The sequence below is a fragment of the Lissotriton vulgaris genome, chromosome 6, assembly GCF_964263255.1.
Source record: "Lissotriton vulgaris chromosome 6, aLisVul1.2, whole genome shotgun sequence".
Lineage (NCBI taxonomy): Eukaryota > Metazoa > Chordata > Amphibia > Caudata > Salamandridae > Lissotriton > Lissotriton vulgaris.
This window is the reverse complement of record NC_141694.1, coordinates 159,232,151-159,249,587: the sequence shown is the minus strand read 5'-3', so window position 1 is coordinate 159,249,587 and position 17,437 is coordinate 159,232,151. Positions and strand designations below refer to the sequence as shown.

The 17,437-nt window shown below is 44.9% G+C and overlaps 1 protein-coding gene across 1 annotated transcript in view; it reads left to right on the top strand.

The window, feature by feature from the left end:
* The first annotated feature begins 819 nt into the window (after positions 1-819).
* LOC147706953 (uncharacterized) overlaps positions 820-17,437 on the top strand; it is a 103,908-nt gene continuing 87,290 nt past the window's right edge. Inside the window, exons 1-2 of the mRNA XM_086925599.1 lie at positions 820-1,194; positions 11,936-12,186. Of these exons, the coding sequence (XP_086781725.1) occupies positions 820-1,194; positions 11,936-12,186 (626 nt within the window). The remainder of the gene's footprint in view (positions 1,195-11,935; positions 12,187-17,437) is intronic.

The following is a 17,437-nucleotide window of genomic DNA, read 5'->3' as shown; positions in this document are numbered from 1 at the left end:
GGCGGGCATACGGAGGTGCGGAGCTCAACACCGCCAGATGCTTGGGACACACAAAAGGCGATTCCGCCTCCTTCGCTGCCTCCTGAGGTGCCCGCCCCATTCCTACTTGCGGGGACCTCAACCCCTGTGACAGACCCCCCCACGTGCTGCTGCTGTGACCGGCTACGTTCTCCAACTCTGGCACAAGCCCGGCGGCTGCGAGGGAGGTAGGCCTGGGTGAGAGACTGCGATATCTGTGGAACCACCGCGTCCTCCCTACCCCCTCAATATAAGACTGGCAAGTGCGGGCTGGGCTCTTGGCGACACGTCTTTACTGCTCAAGACTGCGCTATTACCCTGTTCAAGAGACACACCAGCCCCATGAGTTTGAGCCATTGGGTCATATTGATCATTGCGGTGTGGGCCCTGAAATGTAGCCTTCAGAGATAGAGTCGAACCCCTTTTTGGATTGATAGGAGCGTTGGAATTGGCGGGGTGTACCTACCTCATACTGTTGGTACTGCTGGAACTGCTTTGCCTCAGGGAGGTTTGGAGCTGAGTACTGGCCCAGAGTGAGACAGACCGTAGGACCCTTTGTGTCTGAGGCGTGACGCCCGCACAGTTACCAAGGAGATACATGCTCCAGCACTCTACCGGTTGCCCCCCCCTCCACCGACCAGTGGCCCCACACCACCAAGAACTTTTTCACACCGGATATAAAACCCCGGGGTCCGGCCACAGAGGGACGCTGATGGCGGAGCAGTTCGGACAAATACTAGCAATTTAACCTGCGGGCCAACTCCATCCGCACCTGCTGCGCATCCTACGATCCACGTAAATATGGCGGGCAGAGGGCCCCGAAACCAGGCTGTCCAGGCCAAGCTGGACAAGTACGCTTACGAAAAAGGGTCAAACACAATGCCACTTCACGGCAAAACGCAGGAGGGAGACGGAGGAAAAAAGGTCACACTGGATGACATCATGAAGACTCTAGCCAATGTCAAGGCGACGGTCGGAACGATCTCCACGGACGTATCTCTGCTGCGGGCAGACCTCCACAAAATGACCTATAGAGTGAAAGAAGTGGAGATAGTTGCAAAATCCTTGGTTCAGGACACGTCAGAACTCCAAATATTGGTGACCCGCCGGGAAAAGGAAAACAGGATGCTAGCAGAAAAGCTTGATGACCAAGAAGGGCGTGCAAGGCGGAACAACGTAAGAATTATAGGTATTCCGGAGACAGAAGGAACCCAAGCGATGGATCTATATGTGGAAGAGTTGATAAAAACCAGGTTGCAGCCTAAGGGACTTTCACATTTCTTCTCGGTCGAATGTGCTCATAGAGTGCCTGGCGGCAGGCCGAAGCCAGGGGCCCCCCCGAGACCAGTATTGGCCCGCCTATTTAACTTCAGGGATAGAGACGCAATTCTACAAGCGGCGAGGATCTCCCCCCCTATCTGAATACTGAATTCTTCCATATCCTTCTTCCCGGATTACACTGCAGTCGTATCTAGGAGATGTCGCAGCTTCTTCGAAGTTTAAAAATTACTCCGGGCACAGGAGTTGCCGTATTCCATGCTCTTCCCTGCAAAACTAAGGGTGGTAGCTGAAGGGCGGACTTGGTTCTTTGACTCGCCAGAGGCGGCACACGACTGGCTGGAGGGATGGCACCCGGTGAACAGAACATACCGAAGACCGAGACCACACCGCTGCCGAGAGGGAGAAGACACCCCAGACGACCTGGGCTCCAGCAGCCAAGAGCCCCACCGCGAATTACCCCTGGAAGAGGAATAAGATAGGCCGTACCGTGGATACTCCTCTGTATCTGATGCGGCACTATGGACATCAATGTTTGAGCTGTCTTGAAGTTTTGGACTGGGGCAGGCCTGAGAGACTCCAAAAGGCTGGTGCCTCGTAGGACTCTTTCCCCGACAAGCAAGTATAGCAGCTATGGGAGGGAAGAAGCACTCTGCTAAGTTGGGGTGGCGGGCAGTTGTAGGTTTGCTAAGCAGGGAGGCAGGGAGGGTGGGTGGGACTTGGGATGGGAAGGTAACTGTTTCACTCAATTCTGTTGATTCTGTTATATGTATGTTTTTTCTTTTTGGTTTGGTTGAATACAATCTTAATGAGGCAGCAATATGGTTTGCTATTGTAGCCCTACGGGACAAATGCAACTCTAGATGTCCCCTGACAACCCTCACTGTACTTACCTGGAATGTCCGTGGGTTAGGGGACAAGGTGAAGAGAGGTCTTGTATTGCAAAATTTAAAAACATTGTGGCCCTGCAGTGGTCTTCTTGCAAGAGACGCACCTAGTGGGATCAGCGGTTAAGGCTATGGATAGATGGGGGTATAAGATGATAGCACATGTGGAATTCTCCTCCGGCTCCAGAGGCACAGGGATTCTTATTAGGAAAAACCTCCCACTTGTGGTACAGCAAACACGAGTCGATTATCAAGGCCGCTTCGCAGCACTGATGTGTCAATGGGAAGGGCAGTTGTTTAATCTTGTTTCTGTCTACATACCGCCTGCACTTCACATGCAAGCCCATTCTGCTCTCACGGCATTTATGTTGACACTACCGGTAGCGACACTTCTGATAGGGGGCGACTTCAATGATATCCTTGACGGCACACAGGACAGATTCCCCGCAAGGTCAGAGACGCAGGGTGGGCGACGTCTTCTTGGTCTGATAGACGCCCTAGGACTTACAGATAGCTGGAGATTCAAGCACACGACCGAGACACGCTACACTTTCTACTCCGCAGTACATAACTGTCTCACGCGCATTGATTATTTCCTTGCACGCCTTGCAGGGTATAGAAGTACTATTCGCCCCAGGAGCATATCAGACCACTCCCCAATGATGTTAAAATATACCCATCACCAGACCTGCAGAAGACGCATGTCCCCGGTACACGCTGGCTTCCTCCAGGTGGCACCTCTCATGTCAACACTCACACGCACTACTAAACAATTTTTCCAAGAAAATCCAGGATCAGTAGACTCACACAGAGTGCTCTGGGAGGCATATAAAGTGGGCCTCAGGGGCAAGCAATGGCTTCAATCACAGGTCACAAGCTGGAACAGCGGGCGGAATTGGACAGCCTTTAAGCTGAACTGGCCGCAGAAATCACTGAACAGGAGGCCCACCCTTCTCCAGGAACCGCCCGTGCGGTTCGTCCTAAACAAACTGAAGTTCTGGCTCACCGAAGAGAAATGGCACAAAGTAAGATCCAAGCCACTCGTCATAGGATATATGAGATGGAAGATAAGGCAGGGAAGATGCTAGCCTGGCTAGACAGAAAAGAAAGAGTGAATAAAGTCATTGCGCAACTGGCATCGCCCAAAGGCTCCATGGTCTCTGCCCCATGATGCTATAGTCAATGTCTTAGCCGACCATTATGAACAAATATATGCTTCCCGGGCGTCCTATACGGTCGCGGAGGCATATGAATATATTAAGGATCTCACGATACCAAAGCTCTCCCCGGAAGCAGTGCTTCTGTTGGAGGCGGACATTACCACTGATGAAAATACAGGCAGCTACCTTCTCACTGGCGTCTGGCAAGGCGCTTGGGCCAAACGGGCTTCCAGTTGAACTGCATAAAAGAACGGTGCAAACAACGGTCCCCTTTTTCCTGAGTATGTTATCTGACAGCCTTGAGATAGGGGAGCTGCCGAGGGATCAACGGCTGGCCACGATTGTCGCAATCCACAAGCTTGGTAGACCAAGGACGGACTGCGCCTCCTACCGTCCGATTTCTCTCATAAACGCGGAACCTAAGATACTGGCCAAGCTGCTGGCGATGCAACTGACTCCACACCTCGCATCTCTAGTCAGTCCGGACCAGTCGGACTTCATGCCACATCGGAGCACGGCCCTTAACCTCCGCTGGCTCTACGCGGTCCTGGCGCACACAACATATATCAAGGAACCTGCAGTCATCCTCTCTCTCGACGCTACTATGGCGTTCGATACAGTGGAATGCCCTTATTTATTTGAATTGCTCCAATACATGGGATTTGGTCCCAAATTTTGCGCCTGGATTCATCTGTTATATACTAAACCCTTAGCGCATGTCGCTGCCAAAGGGCACATCTCACGAGACTTCCCTCTTTGCCGAGGACTCTGCTGGACCGATGTATGGAGGATCGTACATCCCTATACGTGGATGATATGCTTTTATATCTTACCTCCCCCAAAAAATCTATTCTTGAATTACTAAACGTCTGTGAGAAGTTCGGCAGAGTGTCAGGTTATAAGATCAACTGGACCAAGTCCATCCTTTATGTCCTCGCTGGTCCCCCACCTTCTTGCCTCTGAGCTGCCCCCTGAGAACCGCAACAACTGTGTTCAAATATTTGGGTATCTTTATTACACCGGACCCCGACGAATTTTACAATTTAAACCTCCGCCCCCTTCTGGAGAGTTTTAAACGTGGCGTCAAAGTGTGGCAGACTCTCCCTCTCACGCTTTTGGGTAAGGCGGCACTGTATAAAATGATGGCGCTCCCGCGCTTTCTGTATGTGCTTGAAAACACCACGTCTCTGGTCCCTGTCACATACTTTAAAGCTATAGCTGCGACAGTATACCACCTATTATGGGGCAGGAGACCGCCCCAAATTGCACAAGATAAGTTAACTAGAAGCTGGTATGATGGGAGATAGCGCTGCCAGATGTCGAACTATATTACTGGGCAGCACAGCTTAAACAGATTAACTTCTGGCTGCACGCCCCACAGACCGAGCCGGCATATCTTGCTAACAGACACTCTTTGGAAGGTAAGGGACTGCTTGGTCATCTTTACTGCCGCCGCCCGCCTCCAGATCGGATAGGCCTGACGCAGCACTCCGTACAGCTATGGTACAAGGCCAACAGGCGTCTTCAATTCTCGGGGACTATCACCCAAATGACGCCACTGTGGGATTTCTGCAAGTTGGGCTTTCTCCGTAACAGTTAGGGGTTCCAGGCTTGGGACACCATTGGTATATCGGTGGTGGGTGATCTCTGGAATGAGGGTAAATTGGTAGAATTCACCCACCTGCAAACACAGTATGAGATGTCACAGACGGAGAGGTTCAGATACTTACAAATTAAGCATGCGCTACAGTCGGTTATACCGACTGGTACCGTCCTACAGGAATCATCTCCTCTCGAAGATAGACTTCTGACAGAACACATGCAGGACAAGGCCACTTCCTTCACTTATCGAAAACTCATTAACAACCTCCCAGACACGACGTCCACATTAAAACAGAACTGGTCTAGGGAGGTGGGCTCCTTTGAGGACTCCGAATGGCAGGAGGCCCTCTCCTCACCCCGGGAAACTGCAATCCCCTCTAGGTTAAAGATGATCCAACTTAAAATATTACATTGTACGTATTATACTAGAACGACCCTACACAAGATAGGGAAAGCTACACAAAAATTCTGCTTGCGTAACTGCGGGGAGGAGGGAATGTTCTTCCACACTATTTGGGACTGCAGACACATGACAACATACTGGACAGCAATAATGCGCACAATTTCTCAAACCATAGATATCTCCTTGCTGCCGGAACCTCAACGCTGTTTACTGAATGTGTGGGAACCCAATGATCTGAATCACCGGCAACAAGTCTGGGTAATGTTGGGCATGTTGATAGCGAAGCGCAACATCGCCATGCTGTGGGGTTCGGCAGTATCACCAACACTCAGAAAAAGGTGCAGAGACATGGATGAGGCGATGGTGGCAGAGAAGGCTGTTTACATCCACCGTGGCTGCCCAGGAAAGTGGGATAAAATCTGGGGGGCTTGGAACAAATTTCGGGGTTATATTTGTGAACCACCAAGCATTGCAGGAGAGGATGAGGACTCAGACTAGTGAAATACGGTTGTAAAGTAATGATGAGGTATTGATGTATCGAAACGTCCCTTTTATTATTTGTATCTTAAAACTGACTGCAATTGAGTTGTACCCGCAAAAGCTATACTATATGATGTACCAAATGTATGTAAAGCTGTCCCGTTTGTTATGTTAATATAAATTAAAAAAAAAAAATTAAAAAGTGCACTCAAGCATGATAATAAGCAGGGAGCAGCCCGCAACACTTTGCAACGGTGGGGACCTTTTCAAAAGCAAATAAATGTAAAGTGGAATGGGGGTGGGGTGGGGTAGAGAGCATTATGGGACAGAGGGAGTTCAAATAAAACGGGGAAAGCGGGGAAAGAACAAAGAAAGATATGTATTTCCATGGAGTGCCAAATACACAATCATTGGCACATCACATAGGATTCATCTGCTTACGGCAGAGCTAATGGCTTTGTCAATATTTTTTTTGCCATGTTGTAAGCAGATCAGCTTCTCCTCATCATCACTGACATTTGTTTAAAAGCACTATGACGCTGCCAGTGCTGTTCATGTCGTTGTGGTTTTTTTTTGCTGGTGGGACGTGGGGTGTGCGGGGTACCAAACGGAGAGAGGGCTGTGGGGGAATACACTGACAATGGACTGGGTGGGAAATAAGGGCTAGGATATTGTTACATCAAAACACTTTCTTTTTGTTAATGAGGGAGTACAGGCCTTCAGGCAACAAGGAGGGAGGGAGGGTGATTTGGGAGGCAAGACTGACAACAGAGAGTGGGAAGGAGGAGCCAGATGCAATACAGACCACGAGGGTGGGAGAGAGGCGATGGAAGCAAGCACAGGAACAGCAGAAGATGGAATGAAGGGGCTGGGATAAGAAACAACTTGTACATTAAGGAGGAACGGTGGAGGGGCAAGCAACAACACACACATCAACTGAGTGAGAGCAGGCAGGGCACACAACAACACAGATTTCAACAGAAGGATGGCAAGCAACTGGACAAGGAAGAGGCACAGAGGGGGCAGAAGTTGGCCTGCTGTCAAAGCCACACTCCTGTGGAGTGCTTAAACCCAAAGTAAAACATAGCACCTAAAACAAATAAGTAGTGGAAGGACAAAAGAACTCCAGCCATACTCTAGGTGAGGGACAACACACAAATAGGAAGGAAGCCTATGGCAGATGACCAATAAGAAGCAAGCAAATGAGCATGGCAATGAAGCCATCCAATGGTAAGTAATGGTCAGCCTCAAGCCACCTGATAGAAAATAAAATGGCTAAAAGAAACAGCTCATGGGCAAGGCAGAAAGGCTTTGAATAAAGAACAGACAACCAAGATAGACAAGAGAAGCATCCATTCATGAGCAAGGGGCTGACCCAAAGTCCACTTAAAGGATATTTTATGTATTGAAAACAACTGGTATGCCTAAAGAAGATGCTCTGTAATTGAGGTAAAAGAAAGACTAACATTGTATCAATAACAAATGTGAACATGTATCTCACTTTTATTTATTTCAAGAGCAATATTGCAACTCGAATTATGTTATCAAAAGGAAACAAGCATTGGTAATGTTAACCGGTTTCACTTTCCTGCGGTCCATGCCCAGATCAACAAAACTCCAGAAGGTATGTATGCACTAAGAACATACACAGAGCCAACATGTATAGTCACACATGTAGGGACCTGACAGCTGTTATCTTTTTATATATACAGAGACTGACTGCTGCATTTGAGTACAATGCTACTATGCATCATCTATCTTGTTTCATGTACAAAAAGCATGTGTGAAAGGAAGAAGTATGATGCTGGATTATAATTTTCAAATGTAAAATAGGTCTAATGCATTGCAATGGGGAAGCAGTCCTAGGAGGTGGAATAGTATAGACAATAGCATAACACTAGAAGATAAATACTTCTCTAGGTGGAGCTAAAATGTAATTAACCATCTCTGAAGAGGGCTTTCACAAATAAGACAATGGCTGAAGGAGAGTGACTCAAAGCTGACTCTGTATATTAGAAACAATATACCTTTCAGACAGCTACACCGTCAAGCCAGACCTAAAAGATTCATAATTTATTAAACTGAACTCAATGAAATTATATAGAATAGCTAGCTGTTAAGATGAACAACAAAGCTATTGTATTAAAGTAATGAGACTTAGATTGTGTGATCAATAAAGTGTAAATGTGGGACTCAAATGAAACTGTAGACAGTGAAACTAAATTGGCTAATTAGCAAGCGATAAAAAGAACAACCTGGCATTCTATCAAGATTTATATTTTGAAGTGTAGGTTTAAGCAAGTTGTTTCGAGGCTTATCGCTTGGACATACGCTGCAAATTATCTTTAGGCGGTGGTTACCATAACTTAAGGGGTGCAAACAAGCGCTTGTGGTCAAACATTCGATGTACAATAGAAATCTAAAGCAGACATGTTTTTAGAGAGGAAAACCAGGGTCGTTATCCGAGTGTAGGCCTGAATCTTCTCTGCTGACATTGCTTTTTGCTTTCATGTGATGGGAAATGAAAGCGCTAGAGGTAATGAGGTTTACTATCTTTTGCGATGGTTTTGGGTTATGTGGTGAGAGGCAGGTCTTTTTTTTATCGTATTCTAAACTTAAATATCTTTGCAGACATTTATCAGTAAATGGGTCAGCGCAGAAAGTCTTTGTCATGCCGTGATTGCATGTGACTTTGCGTGAGCTGTGTGTGGGAGGACACGTGGGTCCTATAAAAGGGCGCGCACCAGGTCTGCACTATCACCGTTTCTCACAAACGCTGAAATTCGCAGAATTTCGGCGTTTGTGAATGCGAATTCGCTAAATGGTATGTATTAAGGAAAATCTGGTGCAAAACAAGGAATCACAAAATTTGAGATTCCTTATTTTGCAATTGCCTTTAAGGAATCGCAAATTTTGTGATTCCTTAAATGCAATGTATGAAGCAAAAAAAAATGCAAATTGTCCTTAAGGAATCGCAAATTACCACCAACTTCAAGTTGGTGGTAAGTTGCGAATTCCTTGAAAAATGCACATTTTTGCATTTTTCAAAGTGCCATGTGACGCACATACATGCCCTTAGGGCATGTATGTGCGCCACATGTGCATCCATGCTTATTTCAGGCGTGCAACAGGGTGTCCTTTGGACACCTCTGCACCCTTGAAATTATTCTCAATTTGCGATTCTCAAATTGCGAATCGCAAATTGAGAATAACTTCTCATTCATTCCTATGGGCCTCCTGGCCCATAGAAATTAATGGGAAAGTATTCCTTGATTGTGATTTGCAATTTGATAATCGCAATTAAGGAATACTAAGAATACGCAAAAAAATTGTGAATTTGTACATACATCCCAATTTGCGATTCTGAAATAGCAATTTCTAAAAAATCGCTATTTCAGAATCGCAAATCAGGTTGATGATACATATGGCCCTAAATCTTTGTACAATGTGTGCATTTTATTGATATAATGATCTTTCTCGTGGTGAGGTTTGATTGGGCCAGAAAAGATGACTGGAGTAGACATGGGGAGGGAGTCATGGTAGCCATGCTAAAGATTCATAATTGCTGTAGATTTGAGCTTAGTCACAGAAAGGCGTAGAGGGGTCTGCATCTGCTTCTGATGCAAAGACAGTGCACGCAGCGTATAGATAACATTTGTCCGAAAGAAGGGAGTCACAAAATACCAAAAAAAGAAGCATTTAGTAACAATTTTAGGAATATAAACACTTCAAAGACTGATCTTTTTGGAGTTACTGCTTTTCAAGAAAAAAATATGGAAATCAATAGTTGGGTGAATTGCCAGTTTGAGCCCTCATGGTGTTGAAGCAAACAAGAAGCCGAGCAGCCAATTGGCTTTGGAGAACATTTTGGGCTGGAACGAGGCCCTTAAAGTAACACATATAGTGCATTGCCTTGCTTTGCAATACATAGTAAAAAGCGGCAACCCACAGGTAGCATTTGAGTGTTATCACACTACAACTCACAGCTTGTAATGCAAATCTCTATTTACTCAAATTGTTATACAGGACTTTGTGCCAGCACTTCCTTGGGGCAGTCGCCAAGTAGGAGAAATCTTTTCATTTCTGCTAACCTTTCAGACATTGCATGTGAGCTGCAATGTAAAGGATTGTCCAATGTGTGAAAGGATTTAAACTTTGTCTAGGCTTAGTATTCCGTAGCAGTAGAGTCCCTATATAGTACACTACCTATGCTAGACATTACGTTTGTGCATCAGTGCTAGAGAAGAGAGCAGCAGCACCATATCTTACTGGAAATAGCCCTATGCTGCTCTCTTCCCCCTGGAGCAATGAAGCCAGTAACTTTTGTTGCTGAGCTGTCTTGCACTCCCTTTTAGTAAATCTACCCCATAGTACTTTATCTATATTTTTATGCTCTGGCTTGAAATCGTCAAACAATTATATTAGCATCACTACAGCTAATCCCAGGTCTGGTGGTTAGTGGACTAATGTGTCCACTGAGGGGGGGGTCTGTCTTTGACCTCATGGTCACAGGTTCAAATCCTGTCAGGTCCACTCAGTCTTCCATCGTTCTGTAGTAGATCAAATGAGTACCATTGGGTAACAATAAACCTCTGTCATTAAGCGCTATCAAAGTATCTTAAGTAACTAGGTAATTTATGATATTTTCATCTGGCAAAAACAAAGATGGGAGGTGAACAGTCATTAACCTAATGAATATTTAGATCAGGCTTGACAGTGCAACTGTCCCTAAACCAACTGTTAGCCTAAACCAATATTATTCTACAGTTCTTTGCTTCCACACAAATGCATCTCCATTTCCCTGCAACATACTGGCAATGTTTCACACTACCATACACCATTCCTTTAAAGCCAACCAGATTGCTAATGCTTGTTCACTGTGTTAGCATTTCGAAATACTGAAATCAACAAGGTTACAGTGTTCGATTCATTAAATTGTGCACTCAAAGGTACACAAACATTTGGATTAGTATTCCAAACGGCAAATCCTGACTTACTGAATCAGAATTTGTGGATTTTTTCCTAAAAGAAATTCACATACTCATGAGTAGAAGTATTCCAACTTGGTGGACTTGTCTGCATGGGTAAGTCTGCCATCATCAAGAGGAGGAAAGGGGTGATAGCGGGCACTAGGGATTGACAGACCTGGAGACTCTTGAGAAGATACTCAAAGGTGGAACTTTGTGGCCATTCACAAAAGATTTCCGTCCAGTCTTCCACTTCGCACGCTCCTGGAATACCACCCCTGCAAAAAGTCTGGATAGGTGCTTGCCAAGGTGGGAAAGGGGTGAAAACATACTTTTATTAAATGGGTGTATGATGTAAAGGGTTTTTTTTGGAAGGAAAATTAGTTTCACTACAGGAGAAAAAGAAATATAATGTGCACATGCACATTTCCTGTACAGGTACTCGTATGCACAAAAGTAATGTAATGCAGTAAGATTCCTCATAGAAATCTGCTGCTTTTCATGGTTTCATTGCCTACTTCAAAGATAGGTGGAGGGCTACAAGAAACACATTTATGACTTTTAAAAGATGTTTGTAAATCAATCGTGTGCTCTCTTGTCAAATAAGAAAGTGTTAACATTGTCAAAACCAAAGCCACTTAGACCCTCTTTCCTCTTGTTACCTTTTTTAACCTCAGTAACCCCCTTCCTCGGTCTGTGGTTGACACTGAACTGCAAAATGTTATCTGTTTCTCTGGGCATTTTTATTTACTCGTTTTTCCTTTTTACATTTTCCTTGCATACCTGCGTCTGTAGTTTACTAGCACAAAAGGATAGAATACAGGATTATTTGTTAATAAGAAATATAAATATATGCATGCAAACAAATCTACTGCTTATATGCGAGTTCCTTTCTTAAAACAATGCACAAATGACCTACTATCCAGTGAGTTGTAAGGTAAATACTTGTAGTATCCATATAGTGAAGTAAATGGTTATTAGTCTGGAGATGCACATTTTGTTTCTCTCTCTGACCACAACACATATAGTACACGGAGACACTAGGTAATGACATTACGTTTTCATCGCTTGCTAGAACCGTATGTGTAAATATCTACAACTCCTTGACTTCTATTTTCCCATCTTCATTTCTTTCTGAAGACATTGGCCTTCCTGGCCATGGTGTTGGTGGCCCACGCGGCAGCGTCAGAAACCAGAAGAGGATGCCTGAGGAAGGGCAGAAGTCCCTGTGTCAGAGTTATCAGAAAATCACTAGGCCTGCAAAATGAAAAATGTCCCACCCACAAGTCTGACGAGTACTACCCAGTGAGGTTCAACTTCACAGTGCCTTTGCGTGAGTCGCAACTCATGGGGGATATTCGGACCTGCTCAATCTGCCCGTGGACTTACAGGTGAGTTCACACCACAAAGTATTCCTTTTTAACAAATGATTCCTTGTTTCTTAAGCATAAATTGGGCATTATATAAAAAATCTCTGCCCATCACATAGTCATCATGAATACATTACCAAGAAAACTATAATAAAATATATATTATTATTTAAATATGAAGAATATTTTCTTCAGGATTATTTTGTTATGTAGATTTTTCTTTTCTCAGCCACTGCAGAATTATATCAAAGTTCTAATTTGTAAACTGCATACAAATTGCAATTCCTTTTTACATATCTACCCTCTCCCCAAATCAGGTTCTTAAATCATATTTTATTTGTGGTAAAAATAACATTGCTACAGTGGACGACAATGCCCCATGTGCAACATACTATCTCTCTCATTATAATTATAAACTGGAAAACAACTATAACAACATGGCTATTACCAGGCATTACCATTATAATGCAGCCATTAAAACACGGGAATCATTATCACACATAACCATGACCCCGCAGGACTTTAAAATTCATATGCCTATACCACACATATCTTTACAACAAATTTCCTTGTAAAGGAATATGAGTTTTAAATGCAAGTATTATATAAGTATATATTTTGGATTTAGGATGGGAATGGGTGTTTTATTAGCAAGGTTAATGTTAGGCTTTAGAGTTGGTATGGGTTTTTGGGTGGCAAGGGTAATTTTAAGGTTTATAGTGGGTATGCTTTTTTGGATGGTAAGGGTAAATGTAGGGTTATTGGTGGGGATGAGTTTTTGGGTGGCAAAGATAATTTTAGGGTTTAGGGTGCGTATGGGTTTTTGAATGAAAAGGTAATTTTAGGGTTAAGGGCGGGTATGATTTTTTGGATTGCAAGTGTAATTTTAGGGTGGTTATGGGTTTTTGGGTGGCAAGGTTATTTTTAGAGTTTAGGGTTTGTATGGGTTTTTTGGGTGGCAAGCATAATTTTAGGGTTTATTGTGGGTATGGGTTGAGGGGATGTGGGGTTTCAAGGATATACATATATATATATATATATATATATATATATATATATATATATATATATATATATATATATATATATATATATATATATATATATATATATATATATATATATACATACATATATTACCTACTGGCGGTCGCCAGTAGGTAGTTATAGTTAGGATTTTTTTCAATGTTAAATCTCAAAATTCTATTTGGAATAACTTTGGCACCGGTTGACGAATCTGCCTGAAAATTTCCTGAAAATGGCCTCGCGGCGCCCCGGTCCTTCCCTGAAAGTTTGGGGGGGATTCGTCAAGCGGGGGCCAAGATAAAAGGGGGTCCCAAAATGCGTTTTCCCCATGTTAATTTCCATAGGGCGGTCGATTTCACTTTTAGCCCGAACGGCTGAATGGATTTCCACCAAACTTGGCAAAATTGTAGGGACTGGTAGCCCGATGTGCCTTTGCTATGTCTCAAGATATGTGCTCCACTGGATTTTGAGTAATTTAGGTTCAAAAAAATATATATATCTATAGCAGCGAACCGGTACGCGCACCGGTGCGCGTACCGTGCGCGCCACGCGACTTGCGTGAGGAAAGCTGATTGGCTCTCGGGTGTCTGTAAACATTCTAAACAGTCCGGAGCGGCCGCCATCTTGTGTCTCGGTAAAATCGAGACACAAGAGGTGGCAAAAACAAAGAGGGAAATGACCATAAGGGGGCAGAGTAGACCCCCCTTGACCCCCTAGGTTTGATGTGGGGGCCATAAAAGGGCCCCGTGGGGCAAAAAAATAATAATTTTTTTTTCGATTTTCGCGGGGGGAGCGCCCGGTACGCGCACCGGTGCGCGCACCGGTGCGCGTACCGGGGAGCTTACCGGGGCGCTCACCGGTACGCGCACCGGGAGCGCACCAGAGTGAAATATTAAAAAAAAGAGTATACTTTTTTTAAAACAAAAATATTATCTCAATATACAATATAGGATTCATTTTTAGAAAAACATACCTTTCTAAGCTATAGATATTTGAGAAAAAATAACCTTAGAAATTCAGTAAAAAACACAAGAAGCCCTATAAAAAGATACGAATTAGCAGTTAAAATAAACCTATGAAATTCACAGGAAAAACCATAGGTTGCACACCAGTTAAAGTTAGGAATTAGCATTTAAAAAACCTATGAAATTCACTGAAAAAACCATAGGTTTCATACCAGTTATAGTTAGGAATTAGCATTTAAAAAACCTTTGAAATTCACTGAAAAAACCATAGGTTTCATACCAGTTATAGTTAGGAATTAGCATTTAAAAAACCTAAGAAATTCACTGAAAAAACCATAGGTTTGACACCAGTTATAGTTAGCTGGAAATTTTACTGACATAAAACCAATGAAATTCCCACGTTATAGTTAGTTGGACTCACTATAACTTGCGCGTGTAATGCACTGCTGATGACATCACATATTACATCACTCATGACATGGTCAGTGACATCACTCATGACATCACTGATGACACCATCCTTGTGACAGAGAGACTGACCTCCTTTCACTGTAAAGTAACACTTGAAACACATATTCAAAAATAGAAACTAACATTTTCAAAAAAGTGGATATACCCATACCAGTTACAACAACCAATTCTGTAATTCCACCATCTATATACACACCCACTCATTCACCAACAGTTTATATAGTCACTCGTACATATACTCACTCATCATATGTAGTAATACACCTATACATCCTGTTATACACCGACAGACATCCAAAAGTAACCCACACACATATTCACACATGCAAATAAACTAATAAACATCCATTTATTTACATATACAGATATACACACACTACCACCTTACTTCTAAGGAAACTTACACATACTTACTCTCTTAAACAATCATTTATAGAAACACATACTTAATTAAACAGGAACTCTTTCAATCTCTCACTCTCACATATACTCACTTATATACATCAATACTCACATATACTAGATTAAAACATATGTAGTTACTGAGAAAGACACTAGTGGAAAGGGGCGACCATTCGGTCCCCCCGAACGTATGGCGGAGTACCACGATCCCCCCGGGAAGCCATCTTGGGCGGGAGGCGAGTCTCGGATGGTATGCCCCAAGCGGCGTAGCCGGGGCGCGCTTTTTCCCGCCCTGGAGTGGGCTGGCCTAGACACTGACGCGGCCGGCCACGCCTTTCGGGCAGGCAGGGGCGGGTTTACGCCCGCCCTGAAGACGGATAAAAGGAGCAACAAGCCAAGAAAGCGTCCTCTTGTTCCTGTGCTCTGAAGCTGCACCTCCTCGCTGCACGTGAGCTCGAGACGGAACGAAGAGCCAATTTTGAGCGTGGTAATCTTTCTTTTTGTCTTACAGATACTCTGTCCGAGAATGCCCAAGAAAGTCGGAAAGCGAGTTACTACCGATCAGATGCTCCGTATGCTCATGAAAGAAGTAACCGATCTGAAGAAGCAGATGGCGGCTAAAGACGGGGAAGGGGGACCGAAACGACCTTTGTCGGGAGCAGCTCCCGGAGGGAAAGGCAAGAGGTCCAGAAGGGGGGCATCTGGGGGGGACACCCCGGTTCCCGATACCCCACTTGAAGAGCCAACTCCAGTGCCGAGGGAGGGGAATCCGATTCCCGTGGTGGTCACTACTGTGTCCGGGGAGGATATGCCTCCTGAGTTAGCAGCACAATTGGCAGCGTGGTTGGGGAAAGACAGCGAGGGCGCCACGGCTGACGACGCACGGGTGTTAATGAAACAACTGCGTGAAACTAGGGAGGCGGTGAAGGCATCATCGCCAGTTACCCCGCTGTCTCCGGCGGTGGAAAAAGCAACAGGATCAGGTCCAGCGGCAGATGCAGCTTCTGGTTCAGGTAAGCGGCCATTGCCGATTGCGAGGGAGGGGTCTGCACCTTCACGAAGGGAAAAGGTGGGTCAGCATGTTCCTCTGGCAATTAAGGAAAAGATGTGGGCAGATGAGTATGTAAACATTTTCTCTTTGCTTACCGACCATTATGAGATGGAGCATGTTAAGAGCCAAAAGGAGCTCATGCATCCGAGTGTTTGGCGCGCAAAAATGGCCGCCTTTAAGGTTGACGAAAACATTGGCACTTGGGGCAGGGCATGGGGAATCTTTACCTCCATCATGGGCGAACGTAGGCCCGAGTTACTGACCGAATTGCCTATTTATCAGTCACGGATCATGGAGTATTATGGATCGTATGGGGGCAATCAGTGGTTCTGTTACGATAATATTTTTAGAAAAGCGAAAGAACACGACAAAAACCTGACTTGGGATTGTTACAACTCTGTTTCATGGTCAAAAATGGAGAGTACAGGTATGTTGAAGGTACCATTGGTAGGGAGTAGCGGGGTGAATCCTCCCGCCAAAATGCTGGGACACCCTTTCGATCGGGTACAGGTAACGACTACCACTCGAAGCCGAACGGCAACGCAGGTAAAAGGGGGATTTGTTGGAATTTTAACAGGGGAAAATGTACGAGGCCCCAGGGGTCATGCAAGTTTAGACACGAATGTGGAGGGTGTGGGCAGCCATCCCATCCTGAGTCCATGTGCAGAGCCAAAACGGGTGATAACGGTGGGAGGGGATGCGCCAAACAGGTCTGAAATGGTCCGAGGGGCGCCTTTACCTACTCCGATTGATTCCATGGCAATGATTCCTTGGCTCAACGAATACCCGGATCATGCTTCCGCTGGGGTGTTGCGGAACGGGTTTTCATATGGTTTCCGCATCCCAGTGGGGGATTTTCAGGGTGTAGCAAAATGTAAGAACCAACTATCGGTCTTGCAACATACGACCGTGGTACAGGAAAAGATTGGGAAGGAGGTTACTCGAGGTCGAGTTGCCGGTCCATTTGATGTGCCACCATGTGCTAACTTTGTTTGTTCCCCTTTGGGGGTGGTCCCCAAGAAGGACCCGGGTGAGTTTCGGCTGATACATAATTTATCAGCCCCACGTCGTCTGTCCGTGAATGATGCGATAGACCCGGAAGTGTGTTCGGTGCGGTACGCATCTTTCGATGAGGCCGTCGCCATGTTGAATCGCCTAGGGCCCGGTGCGCTGATGGCAAAATCGGATATTGAGTCAGCGTTCCGGTTGCTCCCGGTACATCCAGACGATCAGCGTCTCCTTGGTTTCATGTTTCAGGGTCACTATTACATGGATCGATGTATGCCAATGGGATGCTCTATATCTTGTGCCTATTTTGAAAAGTTCAGTTGTTTTCTGCAATGGGTCTTCACAAAGA